This window comes from Triticum aestivum, chromosome 6B, assembly GCF_018294505.1.
Source record: "Triticum aestivum cultivar Chinese Spring chromosome 6B, IWGSC CS RefSeq v2.1, whole genome shotgun sequence".
Lineage (NCBI taxonomy): Eukaryota > Viridiplantae > Streptophyta > Magnoliopsida > Poales > Poaceae > Triticum > Triticum aestivum.
Genome location: NC_057810.1, coordinates 1,552,961 through 1,579,177, shown reverse-complemented (window position 1 = coordinate 1,579,177; position 26,217 = coordinate 1,552,961). Strand labels below are relative to the sequence as shown.

General features: G+C 42.8%; 2 protein-coding genes across 2 annotated transcripts; both read left to right on the top strand.

The window, feature by feature from the left end:
• Positions 1-17,866: 17,866 nt before the first annotated feature.
• On the top strand, positions 17,867-18,223 carry LOC123135343 (cysteine-rich receptor-like protein kinase 6). Its single transcript, XM_044554370.1, has one exon. The coding sequence runs from the start codon at positions 17,867-17,869 to the stop codon at positions 18,221-18,223; it is 357 nt and encodes a 118-aa protein (XP_044410305.1).
• A 193-nt stretch (positions 18,224-18,416) lies between these two features.
• On the top strand, positions 18,417-25,586 carry LOC123135342 (L-type lectin-domain containing receptor kinase IX.1-like). The gene is made up of 4 exons (XM_044554369.1): positions 18,417-18,650; positions 23,811-23,886; positions 24,073-24,511; positions 24,635-25,586. Exons 1-4 carry the CDS (start codon positions 18,597-18,599, stop codon positions 25,293-25,295), a joined length of 1,230 nt encoding a protein of 409 aa, XP_044410304.1. The 5' UTR covers positions 18,417-18,596; the 3' UTR covers positions 25,296-25,586.
• The last annotated feature ends 631 nt before the right edge of the window (positions 25,587-26,217 follow it).

Here is a 26,217-nt window from a genome sequence, read left to right as displayed (position 1 = left end):
ATGCCATGCCGGAGGTCGAGAAGGACAGCCCGCCGACCGGAGAAAACCCGTGGACGAGGGTCAAGAAAACCCACGAGCCCAATGGTGTCCCAAGAAGGGGCGGCTCCGTCGACGGCGCCGGCGCCGAGCTCAAGACCTGGACGTCCGGAATCGGCGGTGGAGCAGGAGCGGCCGGCACCGCATTGGCCGGCGCTCGTGGAGGAGGCTGGCAGCAGATAGGGGACGACGCCCGCAGCGCCGACGCCAGGTCGCGGCCCGAGTTCTGGAGCCCGGCCAGCCAACGCTCCTGGATGCTGGCGATGCGCTGGTCGACCGGGGTCAGAGGGCGGCGCGGCGGTGGGCGTGGCGGAGCCATCGGAGCAGAGGAGAGGAGAGGGAGGGGCGGTGAGGGAGAGAGAGGGAGCGGTGGGAACAGTGCGCCTCGGCGGTGACAGGAGAGTGGGGGCGAGTAATGAGACGTCGCCTCCGTCCCCTGCACTGCCCGAGGCGTGCAACTGCCCCGCACGCGCGGCCACGCCGGGCTAGACTCGCGAGGAACTGCCGATTCGGCAGCTTTCGCGGGGCCAGGCTGCGGGCTGCTTTGAGGTTCGTGCGGGCCTCAAACCGCATGCAGCCCAGCCAACCAAACAGGCCGCGCACATCCCGTGCGGGCCTGGTTGGGCTGCATGCGGGCAACCAAACACGCCCCTAGCGTAGTCATAGGGCATGTAGAGGTGTGTCTCCGGTGGATCTAATGGGTTTCGGTCGGTGTTGGTTTCCGATGGATCTCTGCGAATTCAATCTTTGTTCATGGGTCTAAAGGTTGTATCCTTCTGATATAACATTCTATTTATGAGCGACAGTTGCTGTTCTGATACGCTGGTCCTAGGGGCCATTAGAACAACGACTTCCCGACTTTGTAGTACAACAAGGTTTGTCCGGCTCTAGTGTGGGAAGGGTGATAATGGGGGTGCGCCTTCTGCTCACTCCAGTGATTGTAGTTGTCGTTAGGTGGTCCTAGGACCTGGAGGCGATAGTGGGACTCTAACTGTTAGCAACATGGTGAACGGAAGTAATGAAAAAGAGGCAATTATAGTCCAGACTAAAGATGGATATGGAGCATATTATGCTCCTATGGAAGATCAATTTGATTTCTCTGCGGAATACAACATTGTTATAAAGTGGGTGGTTGCCAATTTAACATGTCAAAAAGCTATGCACAAGGATACTACATATGCATGCTGCAGTTTCCAGAGCTATTGCCTAAACGTCACCCATGAGGAAATATTTATGGGATATCGTTGTAAGTGTTCGACAGGCTTTCAAGGAAATCCGTACGTCAAGTATGGCTGCACAGGTCTGGTCCTCCTCATCACCCTTTATTGTGCACTAATGTTGCTCTCACACCTACAAATATTTTTCGATCAGGAGTGTTTTCTTACTTAGAAGATTTAAGTGTCATACCCGGCCTCTGCATATCTAAGATGCAAACACCCAAACAAGTCCAAGCTCGACAAAAAAACCGGTGAAATATAAGTAATGAACTGTATAATGCCTAAAACGATTAAGGACCAATTCTAAGATCATGTTGCCATCCATATCGAGTAAAAGTATCCCTCGCCATATCCTCCAAGCATGTACACACCTACAAATATTTAGAAAAAGGGAAAACTATATTTTTCATCCCTGAACTCTCTGAAAAGTATAGCATCAACTCTGAAACTGGAAGACCTAAGTTCCTCAACTTCGAAAAGGGAATAAGTCTAGTCGTTTGTGTCACTTTAGGCCTCGTTTGGCGCCAGCGGATTGGAGGGGTTTCGAGAGGAAAATCGACGAGGGGCCCAGAAACCTCGCAAATACCCGTTGGCCTGTTTGGTAAGCGTGGCTTCGAAGGCCCAAACCTCCCGATTCCCCTTCGATCCACTAGCTTCCACGGGCTTCAGAACCCTCGAGGCCCCCCTCGAGGAATTGGTCACCCGACTCGACTCGACACGCCGCCGCGACTCCTCGCCGCCGCTCGACTCAGACACGCTGCCGCGACTCCTCCCCAAGTCGCCGCGCCAACTCCTCCCAAGACGCCGCCCCGCCCGACGCCTTGACACCGGCTATCTCCTCCGGCATACTGGACTTCTCCCCGGTGGTTAGTCATCGCAGCCCCTCCCCTCCTCTCCATGGCTGCCACCTCCCGCATGGCCTCCAGGCGGCGGTCCTCCAGCCGTGTCGCCTCCATCTGCTTGGCCGCCTCAGCCTGCTCGTACGTCCCCGCCAGCCTATCCAGAGCAGCCGCAACCTCCGTACAGGCTGCCCCTCCGTTCCCGTGGTGATGCTCCGCGGAGGAGCTCGGCGGCGACAACGAGACGGCCGTCCTCCGCCGCTTGGGCACCGGCGGCCAGTCGCGGTACAGGGGAGACCCACCGGTCTCCTCCTCGTCCTCCTGGCAGTCCTCCCGCTCGACCTTGGGTGATGGTGATGGTGATGGTATGCAGCGGGCGGAGCTGTTCTAAGATCAGTGCCTGATCTGATGTCTATCATCTTGCTGTCATCAGTATTGTTGTATCACATGTTTCAGTGAAGCCTACCGGCAAGCGGCAACACTGCCTTGAGATATTAGATTGGCTCCTTTGTTTCACAAATACAATTGTATTTTAGCATTAAGTAAATTTCCAGGGTTACCACAAATATGATGAACTATACAAAATTTGATAATGGCTTGGATAGATATTGAGTGTCAGATCAATTCAGCTTGAATAATGCATACGAATTTACAAGTGATTATGGCTGCAACAATGCAGTCAACGACCACTTCAACTGTCTATATGACAACAAGTTTACTCTAGCAGTTTTGGCTCTGTATAAACATGTAGGTCCTCAATACTGAGAAAAAGGTTAAATGTAATCCTACATGAGATTATCAGCCTCTATTTAATTTGAGCATATTTGGATTGGAGACGATGATTTACAATGATTTACATGAGATTATAGGACATACAATGATTTACTAGTTTGTATCAGTTTTTTCATTTATTTTTCTCCTATATTTTTGATTAGCCTAATAGCTGATGCTTTCCGTTTGAGGCACAGCTTGACTCAAAACTGAATAATGCAGTAGTATATTATCTTTGTAGTTAGTTGCACAGTTTGACTCCTTTATAGTTAGTTGCATAATCAGAACTGTCGATGCCTGGTAGGCTGGTATCTAGGAAGTTGCATAATCATTATATAGTAGTCAATGGCAAACTGGATAAGATTTTGAAATGCGATCTCAACTAATCGTTGGAAATTCAGAATGCAAATCCCTATATACTTTTCTACAATATACTTTTACATAGTTTTATGATCGCTGCGAGCACTTCAGTAGAAATGTTTGCACATAATTTGGTGTGCAAACTTAGTTGCACTTGTTGTTACTTCATTAACATAGTGCTTGCCTTTTGGGAGGACTTCAGTAGAAATGTTTACATAGTTTTGTGAGATAGTAGGAATTACAGATCATTGCAGTTGCTTAGGTGTTAGCTTTCTCTTCCCATACCGGCATTTAGTCATAGTGCTTGCCTTTTGGGAGGAGGGAAGGGCAAGCTAGTCTTGAGGTTGTCTCACCTGATGACAATGTACATTGTTGAGCCAATTGTCTGTTTTGTCAGATAATTAACTTGATGCACAATAATTGCTTGTTATGGATGTGTGATATTTTCACATCACTGCATGTGTATTCCTTCTGCCCTTTGGTATGGATAGTATAGTTGTCCCCCTGATTTCTGTACGTCTTAGCAGCATATGTGCATATACACAATTTTCTTGTGTTAGGAAATTCATCCAGCTCCATGTGAAGATACAGTTTTCAGTCGGAAACAATTTTAATGCTCCCTCCGTCCCACAAGACAAGACGTTTTTGCAAGCTAAATATGCTTGCAAAAGCGTCTTATATGTGGGACGGAGGGGGTAATTTTTAACAAGATAGGAGCTAGATGTAAGCCTTATTAATATCTCCACCCATCGGTGTGACACAACTCAGAAATTGTGTTCTGCAGTTTAATAAATGTGTTTTGAAGAACATCATTTGCTTGAAGTGGTAGCTAGCAGTTATATTTCCTTTACTCAATAGTAATAAAGCATTACGCTCCCCTTGTTTATAGAAATACCTTTGCTGTGTTGCAGATTCTTGAGGTTCCAAGTCTGTCGGAGGAAGGCTCGTCCATCGTCAAGAGGAACTCGCTGTCAATTCATCTGTAGGACAACATCTTTCTCACCCTTGCTTGGTCTGTAAAAATATAATTGATTGTGAGCTATGAGAGATTATGTTGCTGTGATGTGATTGATATTGTTGTGATGAGATATTGATTCCAAGTCAAGATGTGAAGAACTGCTGTCACATTTTTATTAGGTGTCATTCATAATTTTATAGCAAGTTTGTCTTGCTATGATGCTATTTAACCTGTAAAGATTGGATTTTTAACTGTTTTATACCATTTTAACTCAATAGGGCAATCCCTGCCTACCAAACAGTGTTTTATATGAAGGGGGTTGTGGCGGGAGAAGGATTTCAGGTTTCAAGGGGATGTGAGGGGATTGGGTGGAAGAGGGGGATTCACCAAATCCCCTGAAATCCCCTCCTCCCCAAGCCTTAGGTGGTTTCCTGCTGACGTGGACATAGTTTTGACTTTTAACTAAAACTATACACGTCAACAGATTTTGAACGCCATCTCAGTTGTGTGACCAGAAAGTCCCCCGTCTCTCTCCCTCCCTCCCTCCCTCACTCTCTCTCATGCTAACAGAATGGCCGCGTTGATGATGACTTGGTCAGTAGGGATGATTTAGGTAGTACTCACGTAGCGAATCCCTTGCCTCACCCAGCTTTTGTTGACACACATGGTTTCGGAGAAACCAATCAACTTTCTTCTTAATCGCTGCAGAGGGACCCTTCCCTCTCTCCTTGGCTTGAAAGGCTTCGTACCATCGGACACGAGTGATGTTCATCAAGAGCTAGAGAGGTGCCGGTCTCGAGACCCATAGGAACGAAAGAGCATCACCACCTAGCAATTCTGTGGCGCACCGTGCAAATTGCCTTTAACATTACTCCTTCGAGTACGGTCGGGTCGTTATTTGGAACGTGGCTGGATGGGATAGAGTCCGATACAGCTAGACATATTCGTGTAGGAGTGTATGCGTTGTTATGGGCAATTTGGAACTGCAGAAATGATTTGATTTTTGACAGAATAACTACTATTCATTTTTTGCAGGTTATTTTCCGTGCTACGGTGCTGATACGTATGTGGTCCTTACTCACTCCGACGGAGGCCAGGGAGCGTTTGGTTACTGGATCTGTCCGATGGGAGATGGTAGCGTGGGATATCTTCAACCGTTGGTTGGCGGTCATGTAATAGGATATGCAATTAGTTTTCCTATCTTTATTTTACCAGCCGGTTGTGGCTCTTTGGCCTTTTCTTGGTTTAGCTTCGAGGCTCTCTGTGAGCTCGCCTTTATTTTGTTGATGACTATATGACATTGTTGAACTTATTTTATTTATTGAAGTGACCGTATGCATCGTTCTGATGCAGAGGCTGGGGAGTTCCCCTTTTCGAAAAAAAGAACCTAGCAATGAGCTCACACCTCACCAGCCACACCGCGCAGATCAAGCACACCAGAGAGCTCCTAGAAAGCCACTGGGAGCAGCCACCAAGAAAGGATAAAAAATGACATCGAGAAGAGACCATGGGACGTTGAGGAACATGGCATGTCGCCGGCTGAAGAGAAGAACCGGGTGTTCTCGAATATCGGCGCACTACTACTCCTGGGAAGGGGAACACTAATACCTATCGGCGGGTCAAAGGTGGCACACCGCTGCAACTGAGGTACATACACCACCGCCGAGGAGCACAACCCATGAGGAAATGGGTACACTGCCAACCAGGTAAAACACGTCGCTCAGAGTGACCCAAATATTCCACCCTCAACGCAGCTTACCCATCAGCAAAATCATCCCCAAGCTGACACGCATCCCAAACCATCGCCGACACTCATTGTTCGACTCAGAGCCATCTAGTGCGCCACTACTTCTACCAACACTACCGGCGGTGCCTGAGAAAGGCTACGCCGCATCGCGAGGCATCACTCGCTCCCATCTTGCCTGTCCATGGAGGTGCCATGGGCTGGCCAGGACTCGCCAACATGCATCGTTCGGCTCGGCGCTACCTAGAGCGCCACCCCTTCTATCTACACTATCGGCGGTACCTAGGCGAGCCTCCGTCGCACCGCGAGGTATCTCTTGCCGCCTTCTCGCTGGTCCATGGAAGCGCCATGGGCAGGCCAGGACTAGACGACACCCACACCGACACTTTTGTCGAGTGGGCGATTCCGCCCAAGTCTACTCCAACACCCACACCGACACACATCATAAACATCGTCCTAGCACCGGCAAGGCAAAGCTATACTCCACCGACATGTCTTTCTCCGATGAAGCAAACTCTACCACTTGATATGCCGATGAGGCAATGTCAAGTCATCCAGTCCGACACCGACAAGGCGGACACCACCAGGCGAGGCTCCGACGAGGCGAAGGTCGCCCACATCTTCATCATCGGACATTGACACGGCAGAGGGATATGGCTAAGCATAGCCAGAGCGATGGGCGTATCGCTCTCCCTTTCCACTTTATTGACACATCACCACCATCTACACCAAGCACGGAGAAGACGAGGGTGAAGACGACGACCATTGCAACAGCTTAATCGGAGGTGGTTCGCGAGCTTGACTCGCGGATGTAATTAAGCGGGAGCTTTCCGAGGCCCCGTGAACCAGAACCTCACATCGCCTAAGTCATTTTGGCCGCGCCAGCCGCCATGGAGCACATCCTTAATAAGGACTTTGTAATTTTGTTTCTCGACACGAAATTAATAAAAATACATATTTCTATATGTCTTTTCTTTGTGTACTGATAGTACACTAGCACACCCACGTTTTTTTCCCGTGTCAAACAGTCTTAAATGACAACATTCAACTATATAAAAATATGTCATTATATATAATATTAAAGTTATATTTAAAAATATCAACATATCAACATTAAATACCATGGATACTCCGTTTCTTGTTACACAGCATATACGATTTATCTAAAATCTACTTTGCAAACGTTGACCAATTTTATATTAAAAAATATCAACATATAAAATGTTAAATTTATTTAATATGAAAATGAATTCCATTATAAATTTAATAATATTGATTTGGCATCGCAAAAGTTAATATTTTTTGATATAAACATGGTCAAACATTATTTTGACTTCAGACAAATCCTATGTGCGAAGTAAAAAACAAATGGAGGGAGTATCATATTACTGTGTGAATTCAACAGAACACATGTACCCTTACTCAGCAGCAATATATTACTGGCTAAATTTAGCTGACACGTACTCCCTCCGTTCCAAAATAGATAACTCAACTTTGTACTAATTTTAGTATAAAGTTGGGTCATCTATTTTAGAACGGAGGGAGTACGAATTAGTCACGATACATGCTCTTTCCACCAAGACCAATCCAAACCAACCCAAACTACATGCGTTTTCGACCCAAACCATTTCCCATTTATGCATTGAACCCATAGTTTTGAACCATGGACAAGGAAATAAGCAAGTTGAGGGTGTAACCACGGAGTTTTACTAGGAAAAGGATAGCCAGCTGGCCAGCTGAGTAGGCGTTAGACTGGATGTTACAAGTAACAACTTATGCAAGATACTACAATTCCCAGGCTGGACTACATATTATACTACACTCCCAGTACCTTACTACACAGTTATAGAATTATTACAAGATACAAAAAAATGTGCTTTTTCATGCCATAACTACACATCAGCAAGTCTAGCAGAGAATTCATCAAAACAAACTGAAGAAGAGCACCATGTGGCGGCCTGGCGGGCCACCTCTCGACATAGAAAGCATAACATGCAAAGAGCACCATGCTTTTGCTCTAGTTGTTACCAGCCTTGTTCCTTGGGGTAGCCTCAGTTCCTATAAGAAGAGAAGTCGATCACCTGATCCAGATAATGATGTGGGGACATAGAGGTCACCCGTCAGATGCAAGGAAAGTGCATCAAATGTCGCTGCCAGTAGTCTCGCAAAGCCTTCTATCATTAATTTAGATGAATTGCTCTATGATCCGGCTGATCGGAAGAGAATTTCGGAGTAGACAAGAAATCCTAAGAAGCAAGATGAGATTAGGCGACGATATTTAACAAGGGGACCTTACAGGCCGCCGTCTACTTTTGTTTATCCACACAGGGACATTGGAGATACTCCACGAAGATTTAATCCAGACTGGTTTAAAGATTATTGTCGTTGGCACGGTTTTGCTCTTTTTTTTCTTTCGCGAGAGTCACGGTTTTGCTTCCGCGGGAGGCACAGTTGTTATTTCGTGAGAGGCACGGGCGTGCCTCTTTTGTAAAGGGAAAAACCCGTGCTCCATGTTCGGTTTTTTCGTCCGGTTTTTTTATTCGGTTTTTTCGTGAAAAAGAAGTTCGTCAAAACCTATCAACATGGGATATAGTTTCAAGATCTCGACGTGAGGAATCCAACGGTGAAAACGGTTCGAGATTTGGACGCACGGTTTAATACATAAAACGTTTCGAATAAACGGATCAATGAAAAAAAGGGAAAACTACCAGGTTGCGACAAGTTGCGCACATGCAACGCGCCACTTGTTGCAACTTGGGGAAGTTAGAGTGATCTTCGCAAGGAGTACTCCACAACTAGTGATTTCGGAAAAAAAAATCCATACATGAACTGACATTGCATTATGTCCTTTCTTCTGGCCCAGCAACAAGTTTTGAGGGCCGTTGCCTACAAAGGCTTTGGTCGTACCCTCGGTACTTCCTATTGCCATATTCTATTTGGCGCTTTTAGCGTCAGATATTGGTCTTTTCACAAACGGGCGCACACCCCACCTACTTTCATTCGCTACAAACGGGCCGACCCATTTCCCCTTCGAAAAAATAAAAAGGTGTAGGTGCGTGCGTGCAAGAGAATAGGCTCTTGCTCGTGACCTCATTGCTTCGCGGATACGACACAAACCACTACGCCACCTGCTTGTTGGTACATATGTACGTCCGTTATTCTATTTCTATGTATAGCAAATGCATTCTATGTTTTTTATGTTTTATTTTTTCCTTTTTCTTTTGCTCGTTTCCTGTTTCTTTTTCATTTTTCATTAAATGCGTGAACTCGTTTCAAATCGATGGTTTATTTTTTTTAAATGGCCAACCTTTTAAAATTTTGATGAACTTTTTTCCAAATTGGAATGAACATTTTTTCAAATTCAATGAACTTTTCCTGAATACGATATTTTTAAAATATCAATGAACTGTTTTTTAATCCGATGAACTTTTTTCAAATGCGATGAACTTTTTTCAAAGTTTATGAACTTTTTTCAAAGTCAATGAACATTTTTAGATGCGGTGAAGTCTTTATCAAATTCGATGAACTTTTTCCAAATTCGATGAACTTTTTTTAGGTGAACTTTTTTGTTCAAATTCTGTGAACTTTTTCTAATTATGATGAACTTTTCTAACATTCGATGAACTTTTTCCAATTATTATGAACTTTTCTTATATTCGATGAACTTTTTTCAACTCTGGAGAACTTTTCTCAAATTCGATGAACTTTTTTTCAGATTCGATCAACTTTTCTTCAATTTTGATGAACTTAATTTTTTTCTTTGATTTCTTTTTAGAAAAGTGCACATATTGTAGCAAAAAAAGGAAAGGAAAAAAGGTGAACAAAAACGTTACAAAAAAGGAAAAAATAAATGGTTTGGGAAGCTCCCCGCGCCGAGGGCTTTGTGATCTGGAGAAGGGATAAAAGAAAGCAAACAAAGATTGTGAACACAACTGGTTGGCTGTCATAGTGGTTCGTGCACTACAAGCTGAAGAGCGAGGTGCCGAGTTCGAATCTTACGCCGTGCGCCCGAACAGGAGCTCTCCTTCCTATTCCAGGCTTCAGGCGCTGGTTACCGTATTTCCTATTTGCCACTCGTTGCGGCAAGTTGCCGGCAAAATGCACAGCCGAGTGGCCTGATCACATTCGCACTACCCCTCCGGTTTTGGGAACCATCCAGAAGGTCACTTGAACCGTTTTTTTTCTTTTTCTCTGTTTTTTTCCCTTTTTTTCTTTTTCTTTGTCGTCAGGTTTTTCTTTTTCATTTTCTATTTTTTTCTTTTCCAGAAATATTCAATATTCGAAAAAAATTTCAAATTTTGAAAAATGTTTCTGCTTTCCAATTTTGTTCCTAAATCTAAAAACATTTCATATTTTGAAATGTTCATGTTTTGTGGTTTCAAAAAATGTTTTTCAATTTAAAAAAATGTTTGTGGTTTGAAAATTTTGTTCACAATTTCAAAAAATATCCTTATTTTCAAAATTTCTTCACAAATTCAAAAATTGTTTGGGAAGTTTCAAATAATGTTCGGGTTTACAATATTTGTTCACAATTTAAAAAATGTTCCTGCTTTTTTTTAAAAAATGTTCACTAATTTAAAATACTTTTGTGGTTTCTAATTTTTTCGTCTTTTTGAAAAAACTTTTGAAATTCCAAATTTTGTTCGTCTTTTTAGAAATCTTTGGAGGTTCAAATATTGTTCGTTTCTTTTACAACAAGTGTTACAAAATCGAAAACTAATAGAATTTAACATGTAAAAATGTTTGCATGCTATGATTTTTTCACAAATTCAGAAAATGTTTACGATTTTCAAAAAATGTCCGTATATTGAAAATATTTTCACAAATTTCATAAATGTTCATGTTCTTGAAATTTTGTTTGCAATTTCAAACACTGTTTGGGAATATGGAAAAATGTTCACATTGCTTTCATTTTTGTTCACAAATTCAAAAAAATTGTTCAGGAATTTAAGGAAACATGCACACTTTTCCAAATTGTTCTCATTTCCAAAACAAATCAGGATTTTCCATTCGGTCTCATTTTATAAATTTTGTTCTGAATCTAAATTGTTGTCCCCGTTTTCAAATTTAGTTCAATAATTCAAAAAATGTTCATATTGTCAAAGCATGTTCTGGAATTTTGGAAAAGTTCATGTTTTCAAAAATGTTTTGAAATTTTTAAAATGTTCGTGGTTGAAATAAATTGTTTATAATTTCAAACTAAGTTCCACTTTTGGAGTTTTGTTTACAAATTTCAGAAATATTCACATTTATAAAAAATGTTCAGGAAGTTGAAAATTTCTTCATAGCTTTCAAAAGATGATGAGAAGTTTTTAAATTTGTTCGCGTGTGTTAATAAATATTCCTAACTTAATTAAAGTGCTCTAAATTTGAAACGATGTTTGCAATGTTCTAAGTAATGTTCCGTTTACGCCACTAAATGTAGTACTTTATGGGTCACTCTGCTATTTTTGTCATTAATGTTCAATAGGTGGACTGATTTGCTAGCAGCAGGTCTTTAGTTCGAATCCGAGGGCGCGCGACGCATTGATTTTGCGATTTTGTTTCGCCGGACAGCTTGGTTTGTTCAAAATGGGCCGGCCCAGTCGGGCGCGCCCTGTGCTAAGGGAGATCTGTTTGCCGCATAATGCGGTGAATAGGAGCTCCCGCTTGTTACAAACAAACTGTAAACTGGCGCAAACCCGTCTCTCTGTTCTCTGTCGGCCCATATAAGCTGTCTAGTTTTCAAACTTTAGTTATTTTTCAAAATCGATGAAATTTAGTTATATTCATGAACTTTTTCCCAAATTGCACCTATTTTAAATTTTCTATGATCTTTGTTCGAAAATTAATGAACTTTTTCAGTTTTTGGTGAACATTTTTTTTCAAAATCGATGAATTTCTTTTTCAATTAGATGACTTTTTTCCTGAATCAATGAATGTTTTCCAAAATAAGTGAACATTTTAAAAATCGTTGAACAATTCTTCAAAATTGATGAACTTTTAAAAAAACCGAATGATCTTTTTTCTCAAATCGATGAATTTGTTTTCACAATCGATGAACTTTTATCAAAATCGGTGAACTTATTTTCCAATTGGATGAACTTTTTTCAATTCGACGAACTTTTTTTCAAAATTGATGAACTTTTCTCAAAACACATGAACCTTTTTTATAAATCGATTAACATATTTTGCAATTAGATGCACTGTTTCAGAATAGATTAAGTATTTTTCAAAGTGTGAACAATTTTCAAATTGACAAACTTTTTTTCAAAATTGATGATTTTTTACAAACTGACTACAGTTTTTCAAAGGCGATGAAATGTTTTTAAACTGAAAATAGTATATAAAATTCTTGTACTTTTTTCTCAAATTGGTGAAGTTTTCAAATTGTAATTAACTTTTTTGAATATGAGAGTCTGATTCAAATAGCGCCGCTACAAATGTTCTAAGGCAACTTCTTTTTCTGATGGCTTTCGTGCTACATACTTCGGTGCACTGAGCGTTCATGGGCCGGCCCATTAGGTGCTGCGCGTGTGTGCCACTGCGCTTACAAGGTGCTTAAAGCGCGGAATAGTTATCACACCCAAGCTCACTTTTAATTGACATAAATGGTCATGGATTGCAGTGGCAGAGCTTAGTGAGGGCCAAGATGGGGTATCATCCCCAGCCCAGCATATATTCTTTGAGTGCCCTAAAAACATTGCCCATGTAACTAGTGGAAATCAACCCAAATCTTGTTATGACCGCCCCTACCCGACCTGAAACTCCAGTCAGTTGGTAGGTTTTTGAGAACGAATGTTGAAGATGTGCCGAGACTTATTTAGAACACACACCAGTTCAGGAGGTCCCGTATTTAGAACACACATGTTCTTTCAAGAGGTTTACAGGGCGCGGGGGGGGGGGGGGGGGGGGGCCTAGCACAACCATGATCTGGCTCAGCCCGTCCTCCCAAGAACCGAAACAATAGAACCAGGTTGAGGAACAAGATCCTCCGCGTGTCTCAAGCCGAAAATGACCTCCTGGCTCTAACTTTCTCCATGGAGGAGATTGACGAAGCTTTGGGTGCAATGAAGGTTGACACGGCGCCTGGCCCGGACGGCTGGCCGGTCGTGTTCTTCCGCCGCTTCTGGCCAATGTTTAAAGACCTATTCTACGGGATTATCAATGGTTTTGCGCTAGGTACGGTAGATGTTTCGCGCCTTATCTATGGTATTATTAGCCTTATCCCCAAAGTCAAAGGGGCCGACACTATTAAACAGTACCGTCCTATCACGCTCATTAACGTTCCTTTCAAGATTTGCTCCAAGGCGTATGCAACCAGACTTGCTCCGGTCGCGCAGCGCGTTATCAATCGTAGTCAGTCTGGTTTGCTCAAAGGTCGCAACATTCTTGAAGGGCCGATAGTATTGCAGGAGACTATCCACGAGCTTAAGCGCACCGGGCTGCAAGCCGTGCTTCTAAAGCTTGACTTTGAGAAAGCATACAATCGGGTGAACTGGGAGTTCATTCGAGAGGTGCTGACTCGGAAGGGATTCGAGTCAGGCTTTGTCCACCACATCATCCATCTGGTCTCGGGTAGCCAGACCGCGGTGTCGATCAACGGAGAGGTTGGGAACTTCTTCCGCAATAAACGAGGTCTCATGCAAGGGGATCCCTCCTCGCCTCTGATCTTTAACTTTGTTGCGGACGCCCTATTAGCCATGATTCATAAGGCTAAGGACGCCGGACACATTCGCGGGGCGGTCCCCCACCTTATTCCAGGTGGACTCACCCACCTCCAATATGCGGACGGCACTTTGTTGCTCTTTGAGCCCGACGATCATAGCGTAGCCTCGGTCAAACTCATCCTCCTCGCTTTCAAAATCATTTCTGGCATGAAGATCAATTTCCTTAAGAGCGAGGTTATAGCCATTGGGATGAACCCTCTGCTCGCTTCTCGAGTCGCCAACCTACTTAACTGTAAGCTAGGGAGCTTTCAAATTAAGTATTTGGGCCTGCCTATTTCGGATAAACAAATTTCCATTCTGGAATGGGAGCCCTTGTATGGCAAGGTGGCTAATAGGGTTAGCCCCTGGCGCGGCCGTTTCCTATCCTCGGCGGCCAGACTCATTCTAACTAACTCTAGCATGTCTTCCCTTCCTCTGTTGACGATGGGCATGTTCTTGCTGGCTGATGGGGTTCATGCCAGGCTCGATACGCCCCGATCCAAATTCTTTTGGGAAGGAACTGGGATCAAAAAGGAGTACCACCTCGTCAAATGGGCCGCGCTCTGCCGCCCTAAGAAATTTGGAGGACTTGGGATCCTTAACTCGAAGCTTATGAATGTCGCTCTCATTACCAAGTGGATTTGGAAACTCTCCCAAAACGAGCAGGGGCTTTGGGCGGATATCCTTCGCGCCAAATACTTCCCGGATGGGAATTTTCTAACCTCCAAAGCCAAAGGATCAACTTTCTGGAATGGGATCCAGAAAGTTATGCCGGCATTCACTTTAGGAGCCAAGTTTTGCGTCAACAACGGGTCCTCTACGCGATTCTGGTTGGACCACTGGTTTGGCATGGAACCCTTGTGGAAAAGTCATTCCTTAGCCTACCAGCTTTGTACTAACATTGATATCCTAGTGGCAGACGCGCTGTGTACCAGTCCGCCCGCGGTCTCCTTCAAAAGACCCCTTCTTGCTAACGAACGAGCTTGTTGGTACAAGCTCATTGCTGACCTGGAGGGAGTGACCCTCCGCCCTGAGGCCGACTCGGTCTCCTGGGCTCTCTCGCGTTCGGGGAAGTTCACCGTCCAATCCTTGTACAACAAACTGACCGAGGGACCGGCCCTGGACATAGCTAGGGGGCTATGGAAAGCTTCCATCCCCTTAAAGATCAAAATTTTCTTGTGGCAGATGTTTCACGATCGCTTGCCCTGCTCCAATAATATCGCTCGTAGGAATGGGCCCCCCGACGGCGCTTGCGTGCTATGTGGACACCATGAAGATGCCAATCACATATTCTTCAACTGTCACCTCGCTCGCTTTGCTTGGAGTGCGGTTAGGGAGGCGTTCGGTCAGACCTGGAATCCCCACTCTGCCTCGGACCTGCTCGTTATGCTAGGCGCTTATAGGGGTGGTTTCGGCCGTGTCTTATGGAGATGCGTAGGAGCTTTGCTTTGGTCTATTTGGACCACTCGCAATAAGATGACTATCGAGCATAAATTTCCTTCTCACCCGGCTGACATTATTTTCAAATGTCACTTATTTCTTCAGACATGGACGCCGTTGGGGAAACGGCGTGACGCGGAGCGGATGACGGAGGCTATCGAGCGGATTCGGTTGATCCAGATTGGTGCCCGCCACTAGCCTGCCGCTGCTTCTGACCTTTTGGACCGGCCTATTGCATTATGTTGCTCCTCATTTCCTTGCAGGCTTCGGCCAGTAGCATGTATCTTACCTTGGCTGCAGCCGCTCTTTCTTTGTTGTTATGTGTTGTATTTGTTGGATTCTGCCTTATGGGGGCTTTATTAATTTAAAACCGGACGCTTCCGGCGTCTTCATTCTAAAAAAAAGGAACAAGATCCTACAACACACACAAGCAAGGCACCTCCCCCAGGAAAGGCGCCATCGGAAACATTGAATCTATTCCGCTAGAACAAATAAAAGTTTTTTTATTTTGATTATTACATTGATGCTCGTGTAACACTGAGTGATGGTGAACCTTGGCGCATGACATGTATGTATAGGGAGGCTCACGTCAGCCAGAAGTGGCTGACTTGGGATCTTGTACGCTCTCTAGCTTCCTAGAGTGACATACCATGGATATGTCTAGGAGACTTTAATGAGGTACTGAAATTGGATGAGTACGAAGGAGTTGGCCAGAGAAGTATGACACATGTCCTCGCCTTTCGTGATGATGTTGCCGTCTGTGGTCTTGCTGATATTGGCTTCTCAGGGACGTCGTGGACATTTGAGAAGAAAGTTAGCGGTGGTACTTACATGCTATGCCGGAATGGAGCAACAAGTATCCTAGTGCGGCTTTGGTTCACAAATCTGCCACATCTTCAGATCATTGCCCTCATGATGACCGTCAAGATCACACTTCAAAACCTTTTCGGTACAAGTTGAAGTGGGAGTCTCATGAGGGATTAAAAAAATCTTCATACATTAGCTCGAGAACAAGCGCAAGTGCGCGGACTAGTGAATTTGCAACTCCGTCGGAAAAATTGCATTTTAAGAAGACATGTGAAGCTACAAATTAACAGCTTAAACTGGAATTGAGTAAATACGTGTTTGCTATCCTCCTTTTTATAAAGTAACTAGTAAGGCACATGAGCCTTCTGGAAGTCAAAGTCGCCAAAAAACGCACAATACAAAGTCAAAACTGATAGTCTTTAAAGATATGTCTAACGAAAAGAAAATTTTGGATTATACGTGCCAAATGCCTAGAAATATCACTGGGTAGGTTAGTGAGTACAAGTAATAAGGTCTTTCGGGTCAAGAGAGCTCTCTAAGTGGCCGCATCCAGCAAAGAAAAGCAGACTTGTGATTCTTAGTCTTCTAGTAGTACGTACTAGTGCCACCTAACAGCCGGCCAGTTGGTGTCAATATGCCAAGAAGCCATATCTACTCTTCAATTTTTTTGATCGTAGGTAGCAAAATGTATGCATGTGTGTATGCATGTTGAAGTATAGTCAAAGTAAAGCATGACGACTCAAACTTGCTGACCATACGCGCTTTCGTATGTATGGAAAAACAAATAATGCAGCAGCTAATAACGGCGCGTTTCGTACAAGAACGCTGATCTGCTGGTGTCGTAATATCATTTTGTTTAATAAGGACATGCGTATGCATCATGTATCCACGACAATTCATTCCGGCCAAGGAATTGTCATAAATGACGTAAGAAGAGATAATGGAAGGAGATATCAAAATAGAAAATTAGTGACGAAATTTCGTTGCAAAGAAAGAAAGAATTAAAGATGCCCCATCGATCGCGACGGGTGGGAAGATGAAATTAGTTGACCTGTCGCACTCCGTGTTTGGTTTGATCTCTTGGCATTAGTCTGGCTGTCTCCTAATTTGTTGGCATTCTTACCCAACTATTCATCTCACACGATTGTACTACGGCCCAAACGAGTCTCATGCCATGTTTGAATATACAATCCAGCCAGAGCAAGTTTGAATATACGTTTGCATGTGTGAATCACGGTCGGCATCCATGTAAACAAGGATGAACCGAGATAGACAAAAAAAGAGTAGAACAAGGAGTAAATTGAATCTGGACAACACCCACTAAACGTATAAAGGGCAAGACAGTTCTTTGAAGAATTATACGTGCCAACCAAGCTAGCAACTAAGGACGGCATAAATGCAACTTTTTTTTAAATGTGAACAATTTTTGGAAAATGAACAAACCTGGAATTTCGAACTTTGATTGGAATTTGGAATTCCAATTTTTTTTTTAAACATGGAGTTTTTCTGAAAACATGAAAATGCCAAGAGTGGCCTTGTTTGAAGTCACTGTCGAAAGGAACAGAAATATGCAAATGAAACACACATTACACTTTTAGCACAAAACATATGATAGACTGAATATTGTAAGTTAAATGAAAAGGCATGAGGAAGTCAAACTAGCATGTTGGGTAGGTGTAGCATGAAATCTCTAGGGAAAAAAACATGCATGCGTGGGGCCATGCAAAGTAATCAAGGGCCGTGCATGATGTAGATGTGCAACTAATAACTAACTCTAAAAAGATAAGTTCGAATCAGAGTCATCGCAGTCAAAGGTGACATACCGCAAATTTTATGCATGCATGGCCCACGATGATGCGATGCGTATGGTAGCAGCAGCTGCCTCTTGCTTCGCTTCCCTTCCATCCCCTTCCCTTCTTATACGCATGGAGAAGTAGAGTATGTGGTACTAGGGGTCCAACTTGATTGCTTCTTCCTAGCTCCTATCTTCAGCTTTCACGACCGCCATGCCTGGCGGCTACTCCTCGATGATTCACGTTCTTCTTCTCCTTGCACTATTTCCACTCGCTGCAGCCCAGCTGTGGCCGTTCTGCGGCAGCGGCCAAGGCACCTACTCGACAGGCAGCACATACCAGACCAACCTTCGAACACTCCTCGGCACGCTCCGCGGGAACGCCTCCTCCTCGCCGTCTCGCTTTGCCTCGGGCAACTTCGGGGCCGTACCGGACACTGCCTGGGCTCTGGTTCTCTGCCGGGGCGACATCAGCGTCACCGACTGCTTCGACTGCGTCACCACGGCCAGTAGGGACGCGGAGAGAGCCTGCAACCGCAGCAGGGACGTGGGCCTCTTCTACAACGAGTGATACGTCCGCCTGGCCAACCACGACTTCCTGGACCCCACCGGCAACTCCGGCGAGGTCCCTGTTAGCGACGGTCCCAACATAAGCAGCAAAGAAGTCGACCAGGCGGTCACCGCCCTTCTCAGCGCCACGGCGCAGTACGCGGTGGACAACTCCTCAAGGCTAGTCGCCACGGGGCATTGGGTAGGGCCCAACCCGGCGACCCAGAATATCTACTCGGCGGCGCAGTGCGCGGCGGACCTGTCGCCGCTGCAGTGCCGAAGCTGCCTCCAAGGCCTCCTGGGCAGGTGGTGGACCACGTTCCCGCAGAGCGGGCAGAGCGCCAGGATTGCTGGTCCGCGGTGCACCCTACGGTCCCAGCTGACCCCCTTCTACAATGGCAGCGCCATGGTCCTGTTGCCCACGACGGCACCAACGGCTGCAACCAGAGGTCAGTTTTTGTTTTTGTTTTTGTTTTTTGTTTTTTTGGGAAATAACCAGAGGTCAGTTGCTTACCAACCATTAGATTATACATTGTTTTGGAAAGTAGAATCCCTTCAACGAATTAGATTATACATTGTTTTGGAAAGATTAATTTTGAATTTGGTTATAAAATATTCTAATATTTTGTTATGGATAGGTGCCACACAAGCAAACGGAAGGGTAAAATTGGTTACTATTAGTAGTCATTCTAGCCTTTCGAAATAGAAAGACAGTATTAACAAGAAAGAACTGAACTAAACAAATTAGATTATACATATTCACTACAGGAAAATCCTGATTTCCCGTGTGCTAGCATATAAGCCGAGAGCTATTTTTCGGGCACTCGGCTTATGTTCCTATAAGCCGAGTCCTGGTAAAAAAACACCCGGCAAACCATAAGTACTCGGCTTCTGGCCATATATAAGCCGAGTGTAAAACAAGGCTCTCGGCTTATATGAAACACACGGTATCTACGGAAAAAGGCACCCGGCTTATAGTCCGCACTCGGCAAATAAAACTGCCACGTGTCTGCAACGAAGCGGGCTGACGGCACCGTCATGGAGCAGCCTATAAGCCGTGTGCCTTGCGATAGCACTCGGCTTACACGGGTATATAAGCCGTGTGCCCTGCTATAGTACTCGGCGTACATGGTATATAAGCCGAGAGCCCTGTTACAGCACTCGGATTATGATGTATATAAGCCGTGTGCCCAATGAAAGAAGTGTGGCTTATATTTTTGCGACCCACGACATTTATATGAAATTGATTTAAAATGATTTTCATTGCATTTATTTACTACTTAATTTTTTTCTCATAATTTTCTTCCGGCTAGTTTACTGAAAAAGGCTTTCGCCCCGCTTTATATATAACGCACCAACCAACATCCGAGCCGATACAAATGACAACACACCACACCAACACGCACCCAAGGCCAGATACATAGGTGCCAAGAGCCTACAACAACAAACACACCGAACGACTCGAAGTAGACTAAACAAGGACTGTAAGCAACACTACGGAGCCGCCGGAGCCCTTCACGGTAAGGATACCACGAAGAGGTGAAGTTGAGAGTCGACGAACCGTGAGCTCCAAGACAGTGCCTTCAGGAAGGATACAACACCGAAGCGCCGCCACCGCCCGATCCAAAGATCTAGATTTCATCCGGAGCACGGCGAAGGGAAAGGAGCAACCACAACGGAGACTTCAGGAAGATGACGACGACCACGGACGCCGCCTCCGTCGGCCCGGCCAAAGCCAGGCGGGATTTTCACCACGGCAATCATACTCCGCCTTCACCCAAGGTGCCGCCAGGCACAAGACCTAACAGCGGCTGGACTATAATCCGAGTATAGCAGGAGTTGGCACTCGGTTTACATAAAAACCGTGCGGCTCATTTTGGCACTCGGTTTATATAAAAACCGTGTCGCCTAAGCAGGCACTCGGTTTATATTAAGCTGTGCTTCTCATTTGGGCACTCGGTTTAGAGATAAAACGTGTAGCTCTACCCAGCACTCAGTTTAGATATAAACCGTGTGGCTCCATTAGGTACTCGGTTTATAGAGACGGTGACACGTGGCCGTTATCTCCCGGCTACCGTCATGTTACTTTAGTAAGCCGAGAGCCTTGTATAAACACACGGCGTAAATAGAAACCGAGTGTTTTTGTGCAGGCACTCGGCTTATACTTCATAAGCCGATGGAGTGTAAGCCGTGTCATATAAGCCGGGAGTTTTACCCGGCTTATATATAAACCGTGTTCATATCAATATAAGCTGAGTGTATTGGGTACACGGCTTTAAAGTTTTTTCCTGTAGTGATTTTTGGAAACCTTAATTTTGAATCCGGTTTTTATGGTTAGACCATCTCCACATACGCCCAAAAAAAACCGGCGCGCTAAAATATTTTTACAGTGCCATTTTAGTAATTTTAGCCTGCCGTGACCAGTCCAGCAGGCGCACAAAAATATAGCGGGCAACGGACAGCGCACAAAAGTCCAGCCGACGCACTAAAAAATAAAGCGCCACAACAACAAACAAGTCCCTAACATTTACAAATAAGTCCATTTGACCAAAACAAAAACGCAATAGATCCCCAAAAGTTGGAGCAAACTAGCCTTTAGAAATTAGAAACACTTTCAAATAATTCAACTAAAAAAATTATATTGTACATATTTTTTGAAAGATTAATTTTGAATTCGGTTATTAAATATTCCAAATGTTTTTTTATGACTAGAAGCCACAAGAAGTTAGAATTGTAAAATTGGTTATATTCTACATCCGATCAATATTACTAGTCACAGCTTAAGTATAACTTTAGCATAAACTGGTACTAAATCTTGGGGAAATAGTATGAATCGGAGGGACTAGAATTTTGTACCTCTTGAGTTATGCTTGTTGAACATTACTTATTTCAACTCGCATAATATCTTTTATATTATATTATTACAACTGAACTCATCCCTATACTCTAAAATATACTTCTTTTTTTTGCGAATACTCTAAAATATACTTCGTCCATATACATTATAATGGTTGAAATTAAAAGATCTAAAATTTATGTAAACATATGACATTCCAAACCAGTCAATTTTTTTTACCAGCTGACACGTACAATACAACCATTTGTAAGTGTCGGACAACAAATCAATCAGGCGTCGCCTAGAAGTTGCTTATTTAAATATATACGATGCCATGATTATGTCATGCTGATGTCACAGAACTGAAAAAGATGTTACAATGGCAATGCTCCTTATTTGTACGCTATCCATTTCAATCGATACTGCGTGTATGTTTTGACCAGAAAATTAACATTTTACAAATCCATAATATGTGTAAAAAATATATTTTGTAACTAAAATTCAATATTAAATGGTGTAATATGTTATCATCAAATTGAAACCTAGTTTACTTTTGAAAGCGACTTCTATAAGAATTTATCAACTTGTATGTGGTTTTGTATATATAGGAAAAATGCATCCTACTACCAGGTGTAGCTACACCCGTTTCTCATATACTATCATGTGGTAGTATATAGTCTACTTTATTATTTTTAGTATGTTCATATACTATATCTAAGATACTCCCAAGTGATTTGTATGAAAAAATTGCAAGTGAGGTCATAATTTTATTGTATTTGTGAAATACGTACATATTTATACGTGAAATAGAGTATGCGCAAAATATGATACATACTACCAAAAAAATAGTATATATACTACCTAAACATTCTTATATACTACATACTACGTGTACATACTCTCCGATATGATAGATACTACCTAAAACGTATGAAACATAAGTGGGAGTAACTACACCCGGTAGTAGGAAAAATTTGTCATATATATATATATATATATATATATATATATATATATATATATATATATATATATATATATATATATATATATATATAGCTTGGACAAGTCAAATTTCACAACTGAGCCCAAATTTAGCAAAGAAAATATTGTAGATTCCTTTCTTTTGAGAGACAACTAATCATGTCAAATATGAGAAGTAAATTCAATAAATGAGCCGCGACATCAGCAGTTACCGAAATTTGAGAGACAACCAATCATGTCAAATATGATAAGTAAATTCAATTATTCCAAATAATGCATGTCCATTAGTACGACGGGGACATGACCAGAAAAGGACAAACCACGTTGAGAGTGAGTGGGACATAATGCTTTATTATGCATATGGATAGGTGAATATAATGCACTAGATTAATAAGTGAAAGGAAAAATTAGAAAGAGCATCGACAACACTAAAAAACTAAACGCATCGACAACACTCCCAGCAATGTAGGTGGTGGAGAAATCATGTATCACTTTTTGACACGAGCAATATATATTTAGCTTAAATAGCACATGTTCTTTATTCTGTATACTAAATGACCTGCTTAAAAATAGAAATATTCAGAGTAAAATTTATAAGAGAAACTTTTATTAGGATGATAAATAATAATTCACCCTTCTTTACATAGGAAATTGGAATTGGACAGTCTGAGAAATAGGTCATTTGTTTTATTCTACAGGTGGATCAAGAATACAACTCAATTTGGTATACTGAGATTGGAGTAATAAGGAAGGAAAAATACGCCAGAACTAATAAATAAAAGAAAATAAGGATATTCTTTTTAATCGAAAAAAATATGTATTCTTTTTCATATGCTCATGGTTTGTTGAAAAATTCTGGGCTGTCATGATATATCATGTTTACATCCAATTGTTTTCTAAAAAAACAATGGGAATTTCCTATGATATTAGATATCTAGACATCGGATTGCAAGAAGTTTCTCTCCTTAGATGAAGAACACTATTATGTTCTTCGGCTAATTTTGTACTAGCAATGAGCCATGCTTTTATTAAACTAATAAAGCTAGGTCAGCTCGGTATTATTTTTTAACGCAGACAGTCTAAATCATGCACCTCAAGCAATTCCACGACTAATAAGCCAGACATTAATCCAATTATCACCAATCATTTAGTTGGATCAGGACACCTTGTGGCATCTCACCTATAATGCAGTCAACATCATTTGTCTCGTTCGATGTCTGCCTGCCTACAAAACATTTACACTGTTTATATTTTGCAGGAAGCCACTAGTTAATGATAATGATGTAGAGACATTCTTTTATTCAAAATAGAGAAATATGTCTATACATAAAATTTTAAAGAGAAATTTCTCAAAAGCTCACTCTAGGTGCAACTTGCTCCTCTATCTAACCAACTAAAGCCCACATTGACCAGATGATTATAATTATAGGCTCATGAGTTATGGAAACAAGCCTCATAGAGTTATAATCGCAAAAAAGAGGGTCGCAGAAAAGCCTTAATAAATAAAATAAGCCTCAATAAAGTAAGTGTCTCAAATAAAGTATTTACAATTTGAATTTGGCATTATTCACCCAGTTTTTTGTTTCTCAATGCACGACTGTATTTGGTTTTGAAACTTAATGACAGATTAATATTCTTGCTTGAATATCCACAAACTGTCTATGAATTTTGCATCGCCTTTTAGATGATCATTCAATCCTTTTTTAGAGATTACATGCTATAGCTGTTTATGTACTAGCTGCTCTGCATACGTTTTTTTGTGCCAATAAGTCCTTACTCTGTTCTGCAGGTTTTTTTGGGCCAGCAGATTCAAGAAACACCAGGCGCTTCCAATGCAATCACGACACCCTCGAGTGGAACCACAGGTAATTTATTCTCTGTTTTTTTTCATATTATTAGGTCTTCACAAACTTCAGATCAAAGCCCCACAATACAGTCATCATTTTTCCAAGAACCAACCCTGCATGACACATATAGTTTATGTTCAATGAGCTATTATTTGAGACATGTCCTATATTACCTTTGTTTTTCTTTGTTTTGTCTTTTTTCAGAAACGATAAATGGTCAACAAGGCGATTTAAAAGTGTATGTTCCTAGGAAATTCTCTTATATTGAATTGGCACAAGCAACAGCTAATTTCAATGAGGAGAGAAAGCTTGGACAGGGTGCTTTTGGTGTTGTCTATGACGGCAGACTTGAAGGCATAGATGGGTCTGTGGCGATAAAAGAGATCCTAGAAACGTTCTCAGAACAAACGAAAAAGGCTTTTGATGTTGAAGTTCAAATTATGAGCCAGCTGCATCATCGGAACATTTTAAGTCTAAAGGGTTGGTGTAAGGAAGACCAACACCTACTGCTTATCTACGAAAAAGTGGAGAACGGTAACCTGGAGGACCATCTTTACCCTAAGAATGGCGCCATGGATAGTGGAGTTTATACTGAAAGAGAGAATGGTACATGTCTGTCTTCACACCTAAGTTGGCTGACAAGGTATGCAAAACATCTGTATATTTATGAAACCAAGCATCTATGTTAATTCCTCATCTTTAAGATAGCTATATACTAGAATTTAATATCATTAACGTATACATGCATGTTTCCTATGTGTTTCAGGTGCAACATAATAATTGGTATAGCCTCTGGTCTAGCATACCTCCATAAGGAATGCCAGGCTACTGTCGTGCATAGGGATCTCAAGCCAGCTAATGTAATGCTGGACAAGAACTGGAATGCTAAACTGGCAGACTTTGGGCTGGTGACACAACTCAGGCGTACCCAAACCTCGCGCCCTACGGACAATGTCATCGGGACACTATCATATATGGACCCAGCATACATGAACACCGGCAAAGTATCCGAGCACTGTGATGTCTACAGCTTCGGCGTGGTATTGCTTGAGATTGTCTGTGGTAAAAGACCATCCATCATGCAAGGCAGTGATAACACTAGAAAGAACAGCCTCATCGAGATGGTCCGTGAATGTCAAGGGAGGAATAGAATTATCGATGCAGCTGACAAAGGGCTCAGGGGGCAGTACGACAATAAGATCAAAGATGTGTTACGGCTCGGTCTCGAGTGCGTCCACTCAGATCGTCGTGATCGTCCACATGCCGTAAGAGTGAGGGATCGCTTAAATGATCTGGTGCCGAATGGGAAGGGATTAGCTGCCTCGACCTCTCAGAGTGAAGGGGAGTTTGGTACGTGCAGGATCACGTTCCCTACGCATTCACTGGCCGACGAAGAAGCTGGCGTTTCACCCCTTCTTTCTAGGTGAGAAGAAACTGAAGAAGATGTTAACCTCAAGGCTGTGCCCTGCAGGAATGCAGATATGACGGCCACAGAAGCTACTTCTCTCCATCTACCCGGCCACCGCCTACAAATGTATCTCGATCTCTCTTTGTTTAGTCGTCTGTTTAGCAGTATCTCTCCATTCAACAACATTTGGCTTTACAATATAGAAAATTGTAAGCATATATGTTACTCTGTGGAAATGATTTGGAATTGTAGTTTCTAAACTTCTCACTTTAAAATTTAAGCCATGAAGGGAAATGTTCTTCAATAGCGATGCTGGTCCATATATATATATATACTATTTTTCGGCGGCAGCGTGCCGATCCTGAATTTTATTAAGACATGGCACGGTGGTTTTCCTGCTATTTCTTTCTAAGACCTGGACAGGGTGAGCAATGTAGGAGTTGTACTCCGGTAGTTTTGTAAAGTGGCTTGGCATAGTACCAACTTATATAGTACACGGCAGATTTTTTATTTCCGATAAAGGGTGGTTTCATTATCTCGAAATGTAGCATCAAACTTATACAAACATTATGAGTAACCCCTGGACTCTGCACATAGCGAAACACTTGAAATCTGACAGTAGGAAATGTAACTAAACGGACAAATCGGCAACAGTAGAGTCCTATATACAGACACTATACATATATCCAAAGTGGTGGTGGATCGTGTTAACATGTAATGTTGTATACTTTCTGTACAAGCATGTTGTCACGTTGGTAGCTCTATTTTGGATCTCACCGAAGCTCATGGCCAGCGTGCCTCAATTCCGAATAAGTAGATTTACCAGAGCCGGGATGTAGCGGCATTGGATCCACCATTCGTCACTTTCTTCAAGATCTGTGCGCCCCCACTCCGTATAATGTAGTAATTCCAGCCGGAAATTTATACAATGGGAATACCCC

Coding starts and splice junctions, on each gene's coding strand:
- LOC123135343 (XM_044554370.1), top strand. CDS start 17,867: ATGCCTGGCGGCTACTCCTCGATGATTCACGTTCTTCTTCTCCTTGCA.
- LOC123135342 (XM_044554369.1), top strand. CDS start 18,597: ATGGCAGCGCCATGGTCCTGTTGCCCACGACGGCACCAACGGCTGCAA. Junction 18,651..23,810: donor ACCAACGGCTGCAACCAGAG/GTCAGTTTTTGT, acceptor TCTGTTCTGCAG/GTTTTTTTGGGCCAGCAGAT. Junction 24,512..24,634: donor CACCTAAGTTGGCTGACAAG/GTATGCAAAACA, acceptor TATGTGTTTCAG/GTGCAACATAATAATTGGTA.